Here is a 23,127-nt window from a genome sequence, read left to right on the forward strand (position 1 = left end):
AGGACTGTTTTATAATGCATAAGGATAAACAATAGACTCGTGCTTCCTCACATACTGTTCCACTAAATGCTTACATAGGTCATGAGTTACATTGTGGGGCGATCGATATGAAGTGTTGATTTTGAGAAATTGCAGATAAGAACATGATTATTGCTGGAAGAATTCAGAAAATTATGCACTGTTTTTAATTCCAGGGAGCGATAGCTGATCCTAGATCTTTTCCATTTCATTACTTGCCTTTGAGGGAATCCAATTCCATATCAGGCCAAATTTGTCTTTGTTACAGTGGGGCAAAAAAGTATTTAGTCAGCCACCGATTGTGCAAGTTCCCCCACTTAAAATGATGACAGAGGTCAGTAATTTGCACCAGAGGTACACTTCAACTGTGAGAGACAGAATGTGAAAAAAAAATCCATGAATCCACATGGTAGGATTTGTAAAGAATTTATTCGTAAATCAGGGTGGAAAATAAGTATTTGGTCAATAACAAAAATACAACTCAATACTTTGTAACATAACCTTTGTTGGCAATAACAGAGGTCAAACGTTTACTATAGGTCTTTACCAGGTTTGCACACACAGTAGCTGGTATTTTGGCCCATTCCTCCATGCAGATCTTCTCGAGAGCAGTGATGTTTTGGGGCTGTCGCCGAGCAACACGGACTTTCAACTCCCGCCACAGATTTCCTATGGGGTTGAGGTCTGGAGACTGGCTAGGCCACTCCAGGACTTTCAAATGCTTCTTACGGAGCCACTCCTTTGTTGCCCGGGCGGTGTGTTTTGGATCATTGTCATGTTGGAAGACCCAGCCTCGTTTCATCTTCAAAGTTCTCACTGATGGAAGGAGGTTTTGGCTCAAAATCTCACGATACATGGCCCCATTCATTCTGTCCTTAACACGGATCAGTCGTCCTGTCCCCTTGGCAGAAAAACAGCCCCATAGCATGATGTTTCCACCCCCATGCTTCACAGTAGGTATGGTGTTCTTGGGATGCAACTCAGTATTCTTCTTCCTCCAAACACGACGAGTTGAGTTTATACCAAAAAGTTCTACTTTGGTTTCATCTGACCACATGACATTCTCCCAATCCTCTGCTGTATCATCCATGTGCTCTCTGGCAAACTTCAGACGGGCCTGGACATGCACTGGCTTCAGCAGCGGAACACGTCTGGCACTGCGGGATTTGATTCCCTGCCGTTGTAGTGTGTTACTGATGGTGACCTTTGTTACTTTGGTCCCAGCTCTCTGCAGGTCATTCACCAGGTCCCCCCGTGTGGTTCTGGGATCTTTGCTCACCGTTCTCATGATCATTTTGACCCCACGGGATGAGATCTTGCGTGGAGCCCCAGATCGAGGGAGATTATCAGTGGTCTTGTATGTCTTCCATTTTCTGATGATTGCTCCCACAGTTGATTTTTTCACACCAAGCTGCTTGCCTATTGTAGATTCACTCTTCCCAGTCTGGTGCAGGTCTACAATACTTTTCCTGGTGTCCTTCGAAAGCTCTTTGGTCTTGGCCATGGCGGAGTTTGGAGTCTGACTGTTTGAGGCTGTGGACAGGTGTCTTTTATACAGATGATGAGTTCAAACAGGTGCCATTCATACAGGTAACGAGTGGGGGACAGAAAAGCTTCTTACAGAAGACGTTACAGGTCTGTGAGAGCCAGAGATTTTCCTTGTTTGAGGTGACCAAATACTTATTTTCCACCCTGATTTACGAATAAATTCTTTACAAATCCTACCATGTGAATTCATGGATTTTTTTTTTTTCACATTCTGTCTCTCACAGTTGAAGTGTACCTCTGGTGCAAATTACTGACCTCTGTCATCATTTTAAGTGGGGGAACTTGCACAATCGGTGGCTGACTAAATACTTTTTTGCCCCACTGTAAGTCAGTTGTTGTCAATTGTACGTAGCTTTAAAACTCAAAAAATTGCAAAAGTGGGAAAGACAGAAGTCTAATCACTTAATCAAAACTGAGACTGGTTTTGTAAGCAAACGGAGGTGTGAAGTTTCAAAAAATCTGCTTTTCTTCCAACACTACATATTGGCCAAAGATCCTTGAATTAAAGGCTGTTAATAAAATAACTTGACTAGTGAACTCATTCCACTGTAGCTTGTTGAGTTCGAATTGATCCGCCTGTCAAGCTCTTGTTGTTCTGCGAGGTTATCGTTGAAATCTCATTCACACCAGGTTAGCAGAGACTAAAGGAAGGCGGTACCTTTAGATGCCGCTGTAGAGGTGACTGGCAGTGTGTGAAGAGAGATAACACAGGCAGCAAAGCTAATCAGCACGACACACTGTCAACAGTCCCCTCCCCGAAGCCTCCTCCCTTTTCTTTACTCGCGCTCTCCACATGTCAACTGTTTCGTTCAGCAAGCAGCCCGTTTTAACGATAGCGCCCCCACTAATTGCTCTATTAATTCTCTGTCGCTTGATATTTAATTTCTGCAGCCTGTTTCCATCTGCCATGGTATAATGGGTCATGTGCCGCTGCATAGAAACTCCAACCAAACCAAAAAAAATAATGATAATTAATTTTTTTTTAGAAATGATTCAGTATGCAACAAAGAAAATATTAGACAGTAGCTTATTACCAAACCATTCTGGACATGTTTTGGTGAAACGCGGAGGAAAGTTGTGTATTTTTTACACCCCTAGAGAATAAAAGTCATAGATGACCTTGGCGTTCGGAAAAAGTCAAATGGTCTGGCTACGAGTGGGTGACTCTGAAGTAGCAGGGAAGTAAAATTGGGACTAATTTTCTTAATTTGCGATCACCCAGCCGTCATCTCTCCTCATGCTTGTTGTCATTTTCCATCACATTAGTGATGAATAAAGAGCAGCTAGGGGAGCCGTGTCCATGAGCAGAAGACTTGTGAAGTTCTCACATAACTTGGACTCGATTTTTAAACCTTTGTGGGGTGTCACCGAGCATCTGTTGCTCAGGTTTGCTTGTTTGCTTTGCTCTTCCTTTTTTTTTGCCGTGTGATTCACTGTCACGAGGGAGATGGTAAATTATAGCTGTCAGACAGAACTCAAACAGCGTTGCTTGAAAGATGGTTAGGTATACCTCAGGGGGTCAGCCTAGTTTCACTTGTTGCTGTTTCAACGCTCCGAGTGCTGTTTGAAGCCGAAGCTAACACTGTGACAGGTACACAGTGCTCTAGGGGAGGATAACATCAGACATGCTTTGTAAGCTGACATATCTGACACAAGCTCGTGTTTGTGTGTCTGCATGTGTGCATGGCTTCCTGTTGTTCTGTCTGCCTTTGTGTGTGTGTGCGTGTGTGTAATTCCAGGTTCTGGCTGATGCGGTCTCTCGCCTGGTTGTGGATAAGTTCAGTGAGCTGACAGACAACTTTACGTCCCCGCACGCACGGCGAAAAGTGCTGGCAGGCGTCGTCATGACAACAGGTAAGAGTGGAGGAAGAGATTATTGGCACGTTTGTACACAGCAAAGGCTGTTTCAGAGCATCATCAGAGGGAATTTGTGGTTATAAGCCCAGAAAAAGCAGCTGACAACAAATACAGCTGAAGGCATATTTACTGGATGCTGGATGCTCATAGTAAACATGTTTTTAAAAAAAAAAACCCTGTGAGCCAGAAGGTTCAGGCTTCAAAGTGCTCTAAATGCTCGCTTACGGTTTTTCTGTCTCACTTAGAGACGATATCCCTAATGTGGTCATCTCAAACACCAACCTCAAGCTGTGAGAACAGAAACTCCACCCGCCTGCTGTTTAAAAGCTACATTTACAGATGAAAGTTAGCTTAAAGAGAAGAGGGCGGAGTCAATATACCTTCTTTCAGACCAGGATGAATAGAGGAGCTGCAAAAATGCCAAGGAAATATGGAAAGGCTGTATTTTGAACAGTGATTCATATGAAGCTGCTCTGTTAGAGTAAAAGAATAATAATGAGCGTGGTAGGTCCTGGTTAAGATTTTATATTTGTATAGCCTTATAATGTGTCCTTGATTATGTATTTTTAATCATATGTGACAACTTTAATAAGTTTGACATCCATTGTTTTGTATCAGCCTTCAACCAGCCAGGCAGTACTTCAAATATTTAATGTAGTTAAATAAAATTATTTAAGAATCATATTAATAATCTAATAATATCATAAAAATGCAAATTTAATATCCATTTGTTACTATTTTAAAAACAAGTTTCCATAAAGCTAGGCAACACTGCTGATAGTTTTTGCCATCTGAAGCAAAATCGTCCTTTAAAACACAAAATACAAGACTGCACATTCCCAGACGCACTCTCCTGTAGCATGCATTACAACAGACGCTGCCCACCTGACAGTACCGCACTCGCACAGTCTGTAATTTTGATTTGCTTATTTATTTCTTGCCTCAGAGCATAAGCCGACCGCAGCCGAGTGAATATGTCAGTTTTATTTATGTTCTTCTTTTATTGGAATTTGAGCTGTGAGTATGTACCGAATGGTAGTTGTTTATTTATTTATGGGGTTGATCCCCAACAGTTTTAAATTGTTTAAATCTATACAAAAAAATTATTTTCATTTTTTTATATTAATGTCTGCGTTATTAATTTGGAGCATTTAATACATTTTAATTTCATTTTATTTATGGTCTTCTTGAACTTTAAGAGAAAGATTTTAGTTATCATGATATATAGCAATAGCGACTGATATGAAAAAAAAAATCATTAAAAATTGCTGCACGTGTATAATAACTATATAATAAAAATATTCAGTTAATGTATATGTGTGATGGTTATGCATATATTAAATAAAAAAACAGTCATTTAGCTGTCTGGCCTCCACCTTTACTGTTTTATCTCTTGCTGCTTTTGTAACAGTGTTGTTGGATGCAGGAGGGAGCTGCTTTCAGCTGGAAACAAAACTGCGTCCATGAGTTATTCAGTACCAAAAAGAAAGCAGACACAGTCCCTGAAACGCTGTGGAACATTTAGCAGCTGTATTAGGTAGATAATTCACTCAAGGTGTCAGACAGCAAAAACAGCTGAAAGAGGCTGAATTCTGGTAGCCTTGGTTCAAAAGAAATGGGAATCTTATCCATAGCTGAATTTGTGAAAGGGTATGAAAACCAGGCTCAAGTCCAACATTTTTTATGTTTTATGTTTCTTCAAATTTCAAAAGATTAACATGCAAAAAAATTCATGTATCCATCTTTTTATTTTCTATAAATTTCTTACTTAAAGAAGTGAAACTGTGTCCATTCTTTGAATTATTGCGGTTTAGTAACGACACAGATGCAGAAGTAGTCGCTTGTAGCACATTCAGAAATGATTTAACTTCTAATAAAAAAAACTCCACCAGTTTTACAAGAAACCGTCGATCAAACGCAGTTCACACATCGTTATCACCACAGGCCAAAGACAGGAAGGTTCAGCATCATCCCCAGGGGTGCGTTGCTGCTCAGCTGGGGGGGGGGTTCCCCTCATTGCTGAGAGGCTCGATGAGGATTCGGGGCACTTTTTATTTCATGCATCAGAAACAGTTCAATAAACTAACCCATTTTTTAGACATAGTTTTGAGAGATATTTGGAGACAGTGAAGTTAAGATAGCAAATACTGGAAAGCTAAATTGTTCATGATTGCATCACTGTTTTCATGCGCAGCTGGGATTCTCAGCTTTTCGCATGCCGCGCCACGTTGACGTGTTATCCTGACTACACGATCCTTTCTGCCTCACTCTCAAACTACAGTTCCCCACCAATTACTGCTTCAATTACACGTCTTTCCATGCCGTCACTTTGCCTATAGCATAAACACAGTGACAAGGACATTAAACCTAATTAAGCTCATCATGTGGTTGCTACAGTAACAACTTATAAGCTAGTGTGTAGATGTTTGCAGTGTGACTTCTCGAGGACATAAGAACAGAATTTATAGTGTTTGCATTAGGAGCACGAGTCCTAATGCGGCTCCGTCCTCCAAACAGGCACAGATGTGAAGGAAGCACAGGTCATTTGTGTCTCCACGGGAACCAAATGCATCAACGGTGAGTACATGAGTGACCGCGGCCTGGCACTCAATGACTGCCACGCTGAGATAATTGCCCGACGCTCGCTCATCAGGTACCTCTACACTCAGCTGGAGTTCTTCCTCAGGTCAGTGTCAATTTGTTTATTTTTTTGATAATCTGATGAAATCCTGCAGCTCTCTGTTCTTCTAGACTTTGAATGTCCGTTTTAAATACAGGTTTTGTGACATTTGTCTGCCTCTGTTTCAATTTCTCATTGATCCGTGGTTATAGCAACAACAAGGAGGACTACCACAAATCAATATTTGTGCTGTGTGACAAGGGAGGCTACAGGTTAAAGGATAACGTTCAGTTCCACCTCTACATCAGCACCTCTCCCTGTGGAGATGCCAGGATTTTCTCTCCACACGAGGCCGGAGTGGAAGGTACGCAGCCTCGCGTCTCCTCCCCAGCTCAGCTCTCACGTGCTTTTAGTTTAGTCTCGTCCAGCTTAGTATTCAGTGTTGACGACAGGTTTTGTTTTTTTTTATTTAATTTAATCTGTAAAGTTTTCCTCTCGTGCTTCATTTCAATTAATTAGAATTTTACTCCACTGTCCAAATACACAAGGCAGTAGTAATTATAGCTTTTTGTCATTCTCTGTCTGCCGCTATCAGTCTTTCTGCCGCCCAGCACACCCACACTGTCTGTCTGATTAACCTCCCTCTTACTCCTGTCAGAGAGTCTTCCGTTGCACATGGCAGGCTGAATAAAAAACAGCCACATTCAATTAGTCACTGAATAGATGGCGCCTGCTGGTGGAACAGCACAAAACTTTGATAACATAATAATAAATAACGGGTCACGCTGGGTGGGAGCCGTTTTTACTGCCGGTAGAATAACTGACTGTGGCAAAAATCACTCCTGTTTACTATACAGTCTATTATATACTTAAGTTTCACAATTGTATGTGTCAGAATTCTCAATGAGGAAGTCTGTCCACCATTAAGTGCTCACAAAAAACTCTACAGCTGAATAACAACTTAATGTACATGCCAAGGATGCAACTTTTTTAAGCTGCAGTTAGGGCTGCACGATTAATCGTTAGAAAATCGCGATCTCAATTCATACTTATGTGCGATCTCATTTCCAAATGACAACGATTAAAAAAAAAAAAAAAAAGACGACGACGATTGTACCGCATTTTGATCCGGGACGTAATCTGCATGACAACAAGCGCTCACTCTTCCTGCTCAACAAATGACAAGGGCGGAGCCTTATACCACGTGATACAGAAGCTGGCTGCTAAAAAAACAACGGAGAGCACGTCAGGGATGACGAGAAAGTGACAGGAGAAAATCCGTCCCGGTCAACCACCCAAACATCCGTAACGGGAACCTTATACAGCGCTTCCCTATACCCGTCGAACTCCCGCAGGCACAAAGAAATTACGGAGGCTATTACTTATCACCTGACCAAAGATATGGCTCCCATCAACACTGTGCAAAACGAGGGATTTAGGAAAATGATCAACACCCTAGACAAACGCTACACAGTGCCGTCCCGCAACTATTTTTCTATTGTTGCACTACCTGCTCTGTACACGCAGCGTCGAGCAACGGTGGAGACGGAATTTCAAGCAGTACAACATTTTGCGGCAACGACAAAACGTGAGACATTTGTTGTTTTTATGTTTATTTATTGTTTTTATGTTCAGTCTCAACTGTTACAAAGTTGATGTGCAGTTAATAAGTGCAATAAATATTTATACTGGAAAAGAAAATGGTGAGAGAATCGTGATCTCAATTCTAAGCAAAAAAATCGTGATTCTCATTTTATGCAAAATCGTGCAGCCCTAGCTGCAGTGCAAAAACACTGAATTTAATACAAATGGTGGATCAGTGGTGTAACAGATTTCAACCAAAGCTTCTGTTTTTGCATGTTGAGGAGGTAGATTTTTGTATATATTAGCATAGAAATGGGGAAAGTAATTTTTTTGGCATTTGAGGTTTTATGTAACTTTTTTTTATAACTTTTTTCACAAAAACACAACCACAACAGACAAAACTTCTGTTTTAAAATGTCAAAGTCAAAACCTTGACTGACACTTTAAGAGTGTAAACAGGCAAATGCTTTATTCATCCCAAAGGATGGGATGTATAAAGCTGCCAAAGCATGCAAAACTTCAATAAAACACATTTAAAATCACAGAAGAAGAAGGTTACACTAAAGATGGAACTCGGTTAAATAGCAAATGCAAAAAATGGTAAATGGCCTGCATTTGTATAGCGCTTTACTGGTCCCTAAGAACCCCAAAGCGCTTTACACTACATTCAGTCATTCACCCATTCACACACTGGTGTTGGCAGCTACATTGTAGCCACAGCTGCCCTGGGGCGCACTGACAGAGGCAAAAAAACAGCGATTCAGTAAATCTAAAAACTGTGGTAAAGATTTTCTGTATCAGTCACTGTGGGAGTGGAGCTCTAACCGGTTTTAGACGAACCAGTTGTATATGCAGAGGACGGCCTGGATCCGTTAATTATCCACATCCTATCACAGCCATGGTCAGTTGGATAAGCGCTACATCAGCTGATGGAGGAAAGTTTTTCATGTTCCCGAAAATGTCAAAACTTTTAGGTTAACACACAAAAAACACATTTAATTTATTCATGATAATTTATTCATATTTTCTACAAATGCCTGCTATGGCTGAATCTATCCACCAGTAACACGTCTGGGATTAAACCAACTGTCAGTCGCAACTAGTGCCATCGTTTCTTTTCACGGCTCAGATTAATCTTCCTCCCAAAAAGTCCCGGAGCCAGCAATGTTCATACCGTGGTCCAAGAAGTGTGAGCGAGGCAACATCTCACCACAGCAGACCGTGAAACACATCAGACTACACCCACAGTGTTCCCCCTGGGTCTACTCAGCAAGTTGTTCATCTTATTGTCCAAACACCTCACATTCCCCATGATCATCCCTGAAACTGTTCTGGAGCCCAGTCGTTTCCTCGGTAGCTCCTCCGGGATTTCAGGCTCATGGAGATATACATTAACAAGAGTCTAATATAAGGAAAAAAACACAAGTAGACTTGCAAAACTTGACTTGACAAGACTTGATAAAGGAAAAGTTTGCATTAAATCATGAAAATAAAAGAAATTCAAAGCAAAAGAGAGCTACTGCAACAGGTTCCCACTCAACAGCGTTTCCTCATTTTTCCTGCTTTTTAACTGAAGAAAAGTAGAATGACACCAAGAAACAGATTCACCCACACATTCACTTTCTTTAATGTTTCCTGATCAAACAAACTGTATCACTCTATCACCAACAGACTTCATGTTCCAAACATCAAACAAGTGTCACATAAAACTATATAAAAGAGTAAATCAAACTCATACTCCTCTCTTCCTTTATGTGCTTCTGCTTATGTGCCACCCAGACCAAGGAGACAGACATCCTAACCGGAAAGCGCGGGGTCAGCTGAGGACCAAAATCGAGTCCGGGGAGGGCACCATCCCTGTAAGGTCCAGCAACACCATCCAGACCTGGGACGGTGTTCTTCAAGGGGAGCGATTACTCACCATGTCCTGCAGTGACAAGATTGCGAGGTATTTTGGGATAAATTGAGTTCAGTTGTTGTCCTTAGAAATATTCAGAAACTCTGTTTCTAAGTACAAAGTACAAACCGAGGAGCCTTTCACGAATAAAACAGATAAAACAATATAAATAAACCAAAATATCAAAGTACACTTTAAAGAAGATTTTTTTTCTTTCTTTCTTTGTCACAATTAAATATGTTAACTTCTATTTGTGTAACTTTTAGAGCAAAGGTGAAATCAGTTTTCTCAGAACTGGAACTGCGACTAGTACTACACTGGTTTCTGGCATGAAGGAGGCTGGAAGCTGAAGGTTTAAGTCAACACCATCAGAAATGTAAAAAACAGATGCTTCTGCACGTCTGTACATACCTACAAGTCTATATGTGATTCCAGGTCACTAAAGATGATGAATTATATTAATAGAAACAATTCCATACATCGTGGACATATTGACAGAAATGTCAATATCAATAGAGTCATGCTCCTGCAGGCTTTGCGTTACCCGTTGGGTTTTCTCCCATTCTTTTTTTTTTTTTTTTTTTTTTTTTTTTAAATGACATCAGAAACAGCAGTATGCGACATTACGTGATGGCAGAGCTTCAGTTCATCCTTTGTCATTTTTTTTTTTTTTTTTTTTTTTAATAAATAGGACAGGGGGAATGAATGAGAGAGAGAGGGGGAGAGAAAGAAAGAAAACCAAAGGGGAGAAGAGACGGTGAGAAGGGGGGGAAGAGAGACAAAAAAAAAAAAAAAAAAAAAAAAAAAACTCCTGGGTCACCTGTATGGAGAAAAAACAAACAAACAAACAAACAAACAAACAGAGGAGACAGCAAACAACAAAGAGCAACATAATAATAGAGAAAACAAAGCACCATCACAATAAACTAGCTAGTCATAGATATCAGTATTTACTAAGTAATAAACGATATTGTGCAGCACGCAAGATAGACAGCGCACAGTGTGCTTTGAGGCAGCAGCCAAGAAAACTTTAGTCCGCGTCTGTGAATACCCATGTGTGCATACCTGTGTGGATCAGCATGCTTGCATTCCAAAGGTTTCTCCATGTAATGATCTGCTAGGGAGTGTGGGGGGGCCTCAGCCCCGTCCTCCAGGGTGTGAAGCGGGTTTTCTCCCATTCTTAGACCGATATGATGATTGAATTGCTTTCTGTGTGTTATTAGAAACCTTTAGTTTAGCGAAGGCTACATAAAGCAACACGTCATGTTTCAGCCCTGACCAGATGTGTTACATGAGACTCTTTTCAGGTGTTTTATTTTCCACTGCTTCAGTCGACTGTACAGCGCTTTATCTTTGCTTTGTCCATCCACCGTGCCATTTCAAGCCTTCCCGGGGTGTCAGGGACAGCTAAATTGATATACTGCCCCCGGGGCCATCTTTGCAGACACATCATAGCATCTTTAGTCTGTGTCCATGTTCAAGGCAACACTCTGCCTCTCTCGTGATGAACGGTGAAGCTTCTCCATAACTCCTCTCGTGAGCCCTCCTCCTCTTCCTCTCGCTTTCTGTGCCCTGGATCATAATATTTTGCCCGAATGGATCGAGTGATTGAATGCCGAGTGTGTATTTGAGGAGGGACATGTCTACTGACTGGCAAATGCTGTTTGCACTACGTGAGCTGCCCTTTCACTGTGTGATTTAGATTTTATGTGGTGGTCCATCGTGGAGGGATCCAAGTCAGTAGAGGGCAAAATAAGGTGGAAGTTGGACGTTTTTAAGTCTGACTAAATTTTTAAAGTTGACACGAGTTACAGATCAGTGCTGAAATCAAGAAGCAGAAAAAAAATGCATGTAAGCAATTAAGGTATGAGTATCTTTCTTCCACTGTGAGAAACTATTATGCACGACTTGCGGCGCGACCTCCTCATGACACGGCTATTAGCCGTGTCAGAAATCCTCCACCCACCTGCCTCTGTCCCTGTGTGAGTGATAGTTAGCAACAGGGCTGCCGTTCAATGCAGCTACTGACGGGCAGGCTTTGCCCCGTGCCCCCAGTGCTCCCTCGTTACACATTGTTTTCGCTCCTCTCATTTTCCTCTGATTACACGGCGTCGTTATGAACGAGCCATTCTCTGCCTCGTGTCTGTCCTTTGAATGAGTTCATTAGCATAAAGGCAAATTGTTCTCTCGGTTTTCCTCTTTTCTTTTGTTATTGCTGTAACAGCTCATCACGTGTGCTTTCTGACCTATTCTGACCCTGTTCTCATTTGAGTGTGTACAATCTGTGTGTAGACGCACAAAGCACGGTATTGGGGGGAGGGAAAAAAAGCGATAAAGCAATACAGTGATGTTTGACAGGAATGAAATTGAATGCCTCTCACGACATAACTCTGTGTGAGCGCGCTTGATTGTTGTAGCTTTTTACCCAGTGTGTATGTGTCCCCTTCGGAGGGGATACAGGTGTATATGTGTCACCGTGTTGCTGTGATGAAACAGCGTGAGTGTGTGTGTGTGTTGCAGCAGTTTGTGTATGGCACAGAATATTATAAAGCTGTTTGACTGGGCTGAATGTGTGAACGTGTGCTTTCCTGCTCGCAGCTACAGTGAATTTAGATATTTTATTTTGCCCTCCCGCCGTTCCACACACGCCTTCTCACAAACGCGCACACAGAATATTGCATACGGAAACAATGGACCCTCTGTGTAGCCTGCGGTCTTTTGCATGTGTGCATATTATTTTTGATTGTTTTGGGTTCACATTGGTAATTTCACAGACTCTCAAACAGTCTGCCTGAAGTAAAAGGGAGAATGAGAAGAGCTAGCCAACCCTCATTTTGTAATGTTCTCCTAAAGACAAAGGGTAGTGATACTCACGGTTTTTCTCTCAACGTCAGCGAATGCAACAGGAACACCATCGCCAGTGATGAAGTTGTCCAATTAAGTAGCAGCATCACTTTTGTAACCAACACTTTTGTTCATTAGGGTTTTTTGTGCCTTGTAGCTGTGTTGTCAAAAACCTTCAGTATCACGAGTCATCATTGGAACTGATGTAACTGATGATGGTGTTCCTGCAACACTATCACAGTATAGATGCTTTGTTTTGAGTATAAATATAGACAGTGTATTGGTCCCACCCTTATTATCATATTATTGGACGTAATTACTCCGACGCCTCATCTCACAAACATCCTGTTAGTGAACTCGACTGGACTCTAGAAGATACATTAAAGGTGTTTTGATGCTGCTGGAGAGCACAACACAAACAAAATTATGTCGACGAAATTATTGTGACTGTGTGCAATGAACGTTCAGTCTCATTGCCTTTGAAATGTTTGCTTCGAAGGCTGAGACTAGGTCTGCAACCACTCTCAGCCATCTGCAGAGTGACTTTGATGCATCAGGACAGCAATAAAATGGCGAAAAGACATTTCAGTGTGATGTAAGTTTGAGACTGAATTGGGTCAAAGTGGCAGTTACAGAGATTAACTGTGATAAATATGTGTAAATTTCAACTCTGTTGCCGTTTCTTGCAAAGCTGCTGTCGTGTACATACACAGAAATTCACCTTAAAAGCTTTCGTTCAGAATCTCATAGATCTGACATGTTGCGCACAAGTCGTGCCTGTCGCTGCAGACGGTTCAGTGCATTAGTAATCTGTCTCTGTTTAAAAACTGGATTATAGATTATGGTTTGCAGTTTTATAAAAACCATCACCAATCTGTCTGTTTGGAGATAGGTTGCACTGTGCAGTCGAGTCCAGAGGTTGAGGGTATTGCATGCAACTATTTGCTATCGGTCACTGTTCATAAACTAATTAAATACAGGGACCGAGCAATCACCAAATATTCCTAGTAACGAGGTTGCCTCCCTGATTTTCCTCTGGTGTGACTGAAACATGGATTTTCTGCCATAATTTCTCTGTCTTAAAAATGAGCTTTTCATTCATCTAAATAGTTTTAGTGATTAAACCTTAACAGGAATATTTTGAGGCCAAAAAGATAAACCAGTTGCTTTGCTGCTTCAACGTAACCAAATAGTTTTGGAGCATTAGACCTCATCAAACGTACCCAAGCAGTGAGTGAAAGCAGGAGTAACCTGTCAGTGAAAAGAGCCTTTTTCTTTGATTAAACATTTCAAATGTTGCAGATGTATGTCTTTGAATTCGGTGGGTTTGGAGCTGAATGCCATGTGCACGGTCTGGAAAGCAGGTCATCACTGGGTTTTGAGCTTTCGATGGGATTTGTTGACAGATAAAATGCACTGTATAAGATGCCAGCAGCCTTCAGCACCACCTTTCTCTAACATTTCCAACATCTGTTATTTTTCTTCATTTTTCTCGCTCTCGCTTTTTCTTTGCCTTCACACCCTTACTGACTCTTTCTCCATCTACCCAGAGAGAGAGTTAGAGAAACTTCTCTCTCTCTCTCTCTCTGGCTCCTTATGTATTTGTCTTTCTGCGAGGAGGGCAGGCACTGCTTCACAGAGCATGTAAATAGGAGAGTGACTGGGGAAAGATGGCTAATGGCACAGCCTGGAAATAAACAGAAGTTTGGGAAAAATGGAATTGGATACCTCACACTGTAGATGGCTGTAGGACGTCAGATAGGACTCAGTGTTCATGTACTAATATGCAGTATTAACTCTGTTTTTGTGTGTATTCCAGCCAGCCTGTGAACATTACAGCGATGTGCTGCCTGTACACTGAAATCCTAAAACTGCCTCAATGATACGTTGAAGTTGTTGTGAAGCTCGTGTGCTTTTCTCTCTGCAGGTGGAACGTGGTGGGCATCCAGGGCTCCTTGATGAGCTACTTCACAGAGCCAATCTACTTCTCCAGCATAATCCTGGGCAGCCTTTACCATGCTGACCACCTCTCCAGGGCCATGTACCAGCGCATCGCAGATATCGAAGACCTGCCCCAGCAGTTCACCCTCAACAGGCCTCTTCTCAGCGGTAAGAGCCCTCGCCTTCTTTGATGTAGATGAGGTGGGAAAGTAAGAAAAGTGCATCATCAAGTTTCCTTCTGCAGATCTCTGCTGTTATAGATCAGTCATCACGATTTCACGGGTTGAGAGGATCACTGTGTTAATCTTTACCAATCGACCTGCAGCTGTCTAAATATCAAAGAGGAAGATTTTAATCCTAAGCAGTAAACACATTAATTCACCCTGCTGGTCAGTCAGTCCCGCAGGAACAGGAAGACAGTTATTGCTTTTCTCCTTTTGTTGGATCTGAGCTGACATTTACCTAGTTCCTGTGGAATTTGAATAGCTTTATCATTTTGTGTAAATTTTCAGCATTGTCTTGACCTTTTAAAAAGGCTGTATAGACCAGGACTCCTGCAGTGTTTTCTTCTCTCTCTCTCTTTTCAACTTTCTATTTTTAGATGCAGAGCATGCAGTCTTTGTACTTTGGTTGTTTTTGTAAGACAATGCTGTGTTTGAGGAAAGATGAGTCTGCTTTCCATTTGCATTTCTGCTCCACTTTTTCCACTTAATATTGTTTTTCATTTAAAATATTGTATATAAAGACATTTGCAAGAAGTCATAAATTATTATGTAAATGTTTGGCTCCAGCCCTGCTTATTTACAGTTGCTTTGAAGCTTATAAATGAGTATTAGGGCTGCATTAAGAAAAAAAAATATGTATTGTTAATTTTGAGAAAAAAGGTGGAAATGCGGAGAGTTCCTGCTGCTGCTACTCTCTACAAAATGCCTTGTGTAGGCGAGTTTTTGTGTTTTTCTGATATAACATGCATCCTCTTTATTGCATGAGGGCGTACCTGTCAGTATCCCTGCATTTGTTCATTCCCAGCTGTTTCATTTTGCAGAAGTTTGGCCAACTCTTACAAGTTTGTGTTTTTTCCTTCTGATTCAGCTTTCTGCACCATCTTTTCAACGTCCTTGAACTCATTATCGCGCTCTGTTTATCTGCTAAGAGAGAAATTATTTCCTTGTTACTAAAACTGATTCTAAAACACGATTTCAATAACTCATCTGCACAAAGCCTTTGGCCGTAGCAGCTGTCGTAGAAGCTCCTTCTTTCCACATAAATGCAGTTTCCAGTGACAGCAGTGGGCTGTTTTTGAAACACTGGGTCTTTAATTTCAGACTGAAGTAGACAAAAGACACACAAACAAGTTTTTATTTCAGACAGCGAACCACAGTCGCCACTAACATCGTTACATAACTCATATAATTTGGCAAATGTGGAGCTGCTATGAGCCCAGTGTCCAGCACCAGCTTACAGACGATGTTTATTTATACAGAGAGATTTATTGGTTTGAAAAAATAAATCTTTAACTAGATTTCAAAAGTTTAATCCATTCATCGCTCCTTTTCTTGCAATTTTTTTTGTGTTTCAGAAAAAAAAGCCTAAAGTCCAGTTATGGTTATAGAGTTACAGCTGTCACAGATTTTGACAGTTGCCAAATGGGTTTAATGAGCAATGAATAATAAACAATAATAGGCAAAGTTTGTACAGTGGCACTCAGGGTCCTTTCGTCACATTTTATTGTCACCTTTATTTTATCATGATGTCCCGCTAAGATCAAAATCAAATCAAAATACTGTAAATTATTATAAGACACATTAGAAGAAAATGTTGCTTTCCCCAGATCTGTCAGAGCTATAGGTACATCCAGAAGCAACCATTAAGAAGAGTGTAGCTGGGAGAAAGGTCCTGCTGTAGACTGGAAGTTCTAGAGTGGCTTCATAGAGAAAAATATGCTAAAATATACCAGACGGCAAAACCACAAACCATAAAGAACGTCGTGGTGAGTCAGAGACTTTGCATTTGTAATAAAATGTAGGGATGAAGGAGGAAGCATGCATATACAATATATCATCATAATCAATTACAGGAAAAAAACACAAGTTAGTAAAGTAAGATTTATTTCTAAAGTAAAAACCAAGCATCACTTTATGATTACTAATGAGATTAGCAACGTATATATTAAAGAGAAACTTGTCCATCCTTCTATCCGGAAATCCTTAAATCCGGTTATTTTGGACAATTCCGGTCCGGAGGCAGCAGTCTAAGCAGAGAGGCCCAGACAGTCATCACGTCCACCTCATCTGAGGGGTGGGGCACACCAAGTCGTTCCCAAGTCAACCGAGAGATATAATCTCTCCAGAGTCCTGTCACTAAGAGAAAGCCCAGCTACCAAATGAAGGAAATTTCCATTTCAGTTCCATTTCCACTGCTGCTATCTGCGACCTCATTTTTTTCTGCCAGTACCCAGAGCTCGTGACCACAGGTGAGGGTTGGAACGTAGATCGACCGGTAAATTGTCAGCCTCACTTTCACGCTCAGATCTCTCTTCACCATTACAGATCTGTGCAGATCTTGTCATCTATCCATCCATCCAGATACTTGAGGCATGTACCCTTTCACTGGTTTTGCCATCAGATGTAACAATGTAATAATCATCAAACCCCATTGGGCGAGCTTTGCAGAAGACCATATATTTTGTTTCCCGAACATTTAACTTGAAAGTGTCTCAAAAGCACATCTGCTGTTCCTCTTCATGTACATGTAGCATCATCACAAAGTCCAAAACAGACAGAAGGATTCTGAATACACGTCACAGGTCGCAGATATTTAAAAATATGCTGTCAGCATCATTCGTCAGTGCTCTGAAACAGCTCGTGGATGATAACCAAACGAAATCAGTCCCTCATAAAATGGATGAAGACACTTTGCTGTGGAAATTGGATTGTCCTGATGAGTTAGATTGTACAGAGAAGCAGAAGTGAAGGAGCAACACCACAAAACAATAAATAAATTAAAAATACACATGCAGACCAATAAAACTAGCTCTCATGTGGGAAAGGAGGTAGTGATGCTCTTTAGAGGTGTGGGTGATTATTCTGCAGCAGCCGCCTCCACCTAACGGTGTTATATTCTGAGTCTGAATTTTTCAAACTGAATACAAATCCATTCATTCATTTCTAAAGAAACTGAGAGTCATTTTCTGCCTTTCCTACTTGAGCTCCATCAAACACGAGCCAGTGTTTAATTAAAATTTTGACATTTTCAGCTTTGTTGGACTGCTGCTCTGTTTTCCACCAAAACATCCAGCTGGCCGTGCCTCTCTTGCCCAGCTGTGCGCTGATACAAACACGCAAAGCAAAGTTCAAGGTCAAGAAAATACCACACTGCTACAGCACTGCTTACACTGCTCATTGTGCTGCCATGAATATAGGGCAGTCCATATCAAACAAGTGGAATGAGTGGCACTGTGGAGATTTCCTTTACATCCTGGGGGATGACATGGGGCTTCATATCACACAGCCGGGATGTACGTTTAGCTCACCCTGCTCCTTCCCTCTAAATGGCAAGTAAAGGAGATAATGGTGGAAGGTTATTAACCTTTTCCGCTTTAGAGAGTTTTTAGCGGTGAAAGTGCTGTGGCGTTAGAGCGCTGAGGATTTCATCCCCTTTAAATCATCTTCTGCCACAAGTGCTGCCAAATGGAACCAAGGAGCTTAATGCACACACACACACACACACAGAGGAAGACACAGGGATTTATGGCATCCATATATCTCCCATTTATGCTTGAGATACAGTGGAGGCCAAAGCCCTGAAGTGTGTTAGACGAGAGCGAGCTCTGTCCTCACAGTCCCCCCAGGTGGATTCTACTGTTTGTCTCTACTGAGTTAGACAAAATGAAATGAGAAGAAGAAAAACGGTCCTGTTTAGAGATATTGCAGCTGTGGGAACAGCTGTCCTTTGGAAGGATGGACTGCCATGTTTGGGTACTTCCTTCATTGTTTAATACATCCACACATGAGGTAATAGAAAGTCTGGATGCTGTGGGAATTCGCTGGAGCGGTGCCGTGCAATTATTCCATTTCTGGCATTGACGTAATGTTAACAAAAGATTTTTACATTCTGCGGAGGTCCTATAAATAAAAATGTCTCTGTTTTAACCTGCAGCCTCGCTCGGTCTTTGACTCTGGGTGTTTTTAATGGCAGGTATAAGTAATGCTGAAGCCAGGCAGCCAGGCAAGGCTCCAAACTTCAGTGTGAACTGGACGGTGGGTGACCAGGCCCTGGAGGTGATCAACGCAACCACGGGCAAGGACGACATGGGCCGCGCCTCACGGCTCTGCAAACACGCACTCTACAGCCGCTGGGTGCGCCTTCACTCCAAGGTACGGCGAGGCCAGAGCGCACATCCACATGCACCTCGCTGTAATACTGGCGCAGACGTGCTGAGTCACGCGACATAACTATAGTTTCTTACATAAGTGATTGTGACAGTGAGTCATAAACAGACTGAGGTCAGCTGCAGTCAGCATCACGAGCTGTACACGTCTGAACCACACGTACTTCAGTGTGGCATCTCAGGAATCGCAGCTAAGCTACGAGGTCATTCCTTGGAAGCTCTGTTCTGATTGTTTGCACGTGAGCGATGTCACTATTGACCTTGCACAGAGAGCAAAGGTCAACTTTGGTGTCAAACAGACTCAACTTAAATGTTGAGAATGAAAGCTGGGTCTGTGGCTACAGCAAGTCCAAAGGATCGGCTCAAGGAGCAGTTTTTTCTAACATTAGCATCGCTTTCTGGCATGACTGTGATGTGGAGTGCGTTGCACTGTGCTGAGGCGTGTGTGTGAGAACATCTCCCTGCTATCATACACCCACTGACTTCGTCCACTTTCCCAGTAATATAATTTAACGTTTAGACACGTTAGTAGTCAGAGCCTGACTTCCAAGGAGTGCAAACAAGTTTCTTTTTCTTTGTGTGGTAGGAGCTGAGATTTTAGATTAATGCGTGGTTGTTTTTGGTTTGTTTCTGTTATTCTGTTGCTTACTTTCCTTTCTCTGCGTCCTCAGCTGTCGTCCATCTTGCGGATCAAGGTGTCGAAGCCGAGCTCCTACCACGAAGCAAAGCAGGCGGCCACAGAGTACCACTCTGCCAAGCAGGCGCTCATCAAGGCCTTCCACAAGGCCGGCTTGGGGGCTTGGGTCAAAAAGCCCATCGAGCAAGACCAGTTCACCCTCAGCTCCTGAGGGAGTCGAGGGATTCCTTAACCACCCCCTCCTCTTTCCCTGACCCAGGCCTGAGAGAGCCCCCGTATTAACAAGCAGACACTTACTTCCGTCCCATGTGTCAGCACGCACGTGCACTTTGTATTTGTGGAAATGAACGTGCGCCGTTTCACAAACCATCCGTAACTCATCATTCTCATTCCTCAGAGGACATCAGCCTCGTGTCTTTGATTTAACTTTTTACTTTGATTTTACTGTGTAAAACTGGAATCCATGTTTTGTTTTTTCGTTTAACACACACCCATTTGTTTCCCAGAGAAATCTTGTTCTTATGGCGTAGATGTGGAAGCTGAAATTATACCGTTCTGTCTTGTTGATCAATAAGTAGCTAATTTAGGTCGGAATGTAGCCTAGAAACGGGATCTTTGTTGACTAAAACCAATGTATATGGACCTAAAACAATATATATCTTTGCTAAAATTAATGACACTGACAAATTTTAATTTAATTATGCATAAATCTTCAAGATGTAAATCTAGTGCTGAGAAAAACATAAGCGTTGTAACGTTTAATGTGTGTTATTTGGTCCGTTCCTTAGCTGAGACTACGTGTTCTTATCCTCTGGATTAAAGATACAAATGTTACAAAATGTTGTCGCCCTGTTTGAGTCACTGACTGGAAAGAGTTTATAAGGCAGGTGTGACAGCGTCGTAGCGCTCTTTCCTTTATTTTTATGTCGTGTTCATTCATCTGTGCGTATGATTTTTAAGTTATTTTATGTCACTCTCATTTCATACTTGAACAGATGCGAGGGAGGGGTGAGGGTCACGTTGACTGCCCCCCCCCCCCCCCCCCCCCCACCCCTCGCCTGGGTCTTGGGAGAAGCTTTGGGAGGTGCTGCACGTTGTATTTTTTTCTTGATCCAAGCCATGGCTTTGCATGGAAACTGAACTTAGAGGCCTGCAGAGCGGAAAACGTAGGATGGGGAGCCCCGTGCGTCCGTCGGCGAATGATGTTGAATGAATGCCAGCATCTTCCTCCACAGGCAGCTTTGAATCTTTGTCTCTATTTTCTAGATTTCTTGTGATTGATTGTTTAATTTTTGAGGGAAGGGGGGGATGGGAACAATTATTTTTTTCACCCTTAGGCATTTGAGGACTGGGGCTAATGCCACAGTGAACATAGCGATAGTATAACGGACCTCTCAGATCTTGTAATTATGTCATTTTGTTGCAGGGAACAATGATGGCTGACAGATGACATGGTATATATGTACTGTAGCAGCACATACAGTATATCACTAGATGCAATCCCTCCACATTATTGTGTGCGGAATCAGCTAGATGAACAGCAGAGTAAAATGCAACCCCTGCATGAGAAGACTCAGAAGTCGTATGCTAAAATGTATCACAGTGTGATGTCATGTTCATCCTCGTCCTCTCTACGCCCAGTTAAGAAACATGTTAGCTGCATATTCCATGTTGTGAATTAACTCGATTCCTGTACACCCCGAGTGCATAAATGTCCTCATGTTTTCAATTTGTAAATGAGGATGTTTTCCCGCGGTGACTTCCTATTTCCAGCTGCGGGAAATTTCTATGTGCGGGTGTGCGTGCAATTAATGTGTGTGCTCAGGTTGTCTTTAAGCATATTCCTGTCAGATTTTCACCAAAGATGATGATGTCCATGTGTGTTTCTGCCCCAGTGTTTTCCTTTTCTTTTTCAAATATCTAACATTGTGGCATCGACCCTTTACTGTCCGGTCTTTTGCATACCCGCACAACAATGTACTACTTTTACTTTGTACAAAAACGATGTGCTCGATTCAAAGTGGGAGAAATACAAATGTCAGGCTTCTTAGTGCATCTGTAGCTGTCAATCAGTGATCATGTGTATATTGTGAGCTGCGATCATTATTGCTGCAAAATACTAGTTCTGTGTAAATAAGGAGCAACAAAGGCAACACGTCTTCTGACCTGTACAATCGATTCATCCTCAAGAACAAAAAAAAACAAAAAACAAAAGGTTTTGATCCCTCCTCTGTTGCCGAGATTGTGAAGATGTTACTGTTGCTAAGTAAGTATTTGTGATTCTGTGTCACTCACTGGGCACCATAAAGCATGGCACTAACACTGCCGGGGTCAACATGCTTCATCCCCATTGTAGCCACCCATGTTTTAAAAAAAAAAATATGCACTGTAAAGTGCCTAAGCTCAAAGTGGCATCCACCAGCTGGCACGTGTGATGTCATGTATGTACCTTTCACTTATACTTGGTTGTTTTTGGGGGTATTTTTGTTTGTTTGTTTTTAGTCAGTATTTAAAAAGCAGGAAGCGGGGACTCCCAGAGTAGAGTTAAAGTTAAAAAAAAAAACTTAAAAAGTATCCAGTGCCCCCCCGACAAACAGATCCAGACCAAAGTCTCGAGCAATACTGATAATATCTCCTGTAACATCAGGCCAAAACCAACAGAGTGTCGAGTTTTCCTCCCCTTCTGCTCCTTCGGTTTTCTGTTGGTATTCTTCGTTTATTCTAAACTGCAAAGTCTGAGATTTTTTAATATAGATATTTCCCCCTAAAGACTGCCTGCTTGTTGGATTTTGTTTTCATTTTTAACTGCACTAAAGATGTCAACAGATGATGTCATGATCTCTCTCTCTATACATATATATATATATATATGTATATATATTTAAAAAAAGACAAAGTCCCCATTTATGGATTAGATGGATCAAACTATCTGCAAGAACTGAACTGCTTCTGCTTAACCCTTTGTGAATCCTCAATGATGGTCAGTGCACCCCTCCACCCCACCCCTTCTGCAGCTGCACCCATTGGTGGGGTTCTTTTTTATTTATTTGTTATAATTATTATTATTATGTTTCTTTTGTTTGGTGACTCCAGATCGGTCAGTGTTTGTTAACTGATTTCCAGAGCCACTGCTCTCCGTTCTTCTCCTTCTGCAGTTGTCCAATGTGTGAAACCCTCCCCTGACAAAAACTACAACTTTGCATGTACTACCAACACTGAAGCTGCACCTAGCATGATGACAAACTTTTAAAGGACTCGTGTAGAAAAAAAAAAGAGTTAACAGCTAAAGATAGATATATAAAGTGAACAAAAAAGAATAAAAGAGTTCTTAGTTTACTTTTGCACATGGTTGGGATTCTTTTTTTATCGCATTTCTGTGTGTGTATGAAAGAGAGAGAGTGAGTCTGAAATCATGCGAGAGCATCACTTCAGGTTTGCAGCAGATTGGGACACAGAGACAAACTCCACAGTCTAAACTGTAGTTCATGTGTGTTGGATGAAGAATGCGTGGAGGATTTAACTTGTGCTTGCTATGACTAAACTGTTACTAAGTGAAAATACTACATCATAAAAGCTCTGACTTCAAAACTGCACTTAGTTAAAACTGAGCTTTGAGTCATTGCATCATTATACAGTGACAGCCCTTCAAAGGCTAGCAGGGTCGATGTGAACATCCAGGTCATACACATTATCCCACTTTTCAATCAGTCGATTTTGTTTCTGCCTTAATTCTTGATCCCATTGATTCAACAATCAATGGAAACATTCCTCAGCGATTTTGGTCCGTGTTG

At 41.7% G+C, this 23,127-nt stretch overlaps 1 protein-coding gene across 5 annotated transcripts in view; it reads left to right on the plus strand.

Annotated features, from left to right (window-relative positions):
* Nucleotides 1-22,672, plus strand: part of adarb1b (adenosine deaminase RNA specific B1b) — a 128,520-nt gene extending 105,848 nt beyond the window's left edge. For all 5 annotated transcript variants that reach the window (XM_082508119.1, XM_082508117.1, XM_082508118.1 and 2 more), the window contains 7 exons: nt 3,306-3,420; nt 5,941-6,109; nt 6,256-6,407; nt 9,407-9,575; nt 14,296-14,477; nt 18,507-18,685; nt 19,371-22,672. In XM_082508119.1, coding sequence (XP_082364245.1) covers nt 3,306-3,420; nt 5,941-6,109; nt 6,256-6,407; nt 9,407-9,575; nt 14,296-14,477; nt 18,507-18,685; nt 19,371-19,547 — 1,143 coding nt within the window. In that variant the 3' untranslated portion in view covers nt 19,548-22,672. The remainder of the gene's footprint in view (nt 1-3,305; nt 3,421-5,940; nt 6,110-6,255; nt 6,408-9,406; nt 9,576-14,295; nt 14,478-18,506; nt 18,686-19,370) is intronic.
* The last annotated feature ends 455 nt before the right edge of the window (nt 22,673-23,127 follow it).

The sequence above is a fragment of the Aulonocara stuartgranti genome (assembly GCF_965226115.1).
Source record: "Aulonocara stuartgranti genome assembly, chromosome: 16".
Taxonomy (NCBI): domain Eukaryota; kingdom Metazoa; phylum Chordata; class Actinopteri; order Cichliformes; family Cichlidae; genus Aulonocara; species Aulonocara stuartgranti.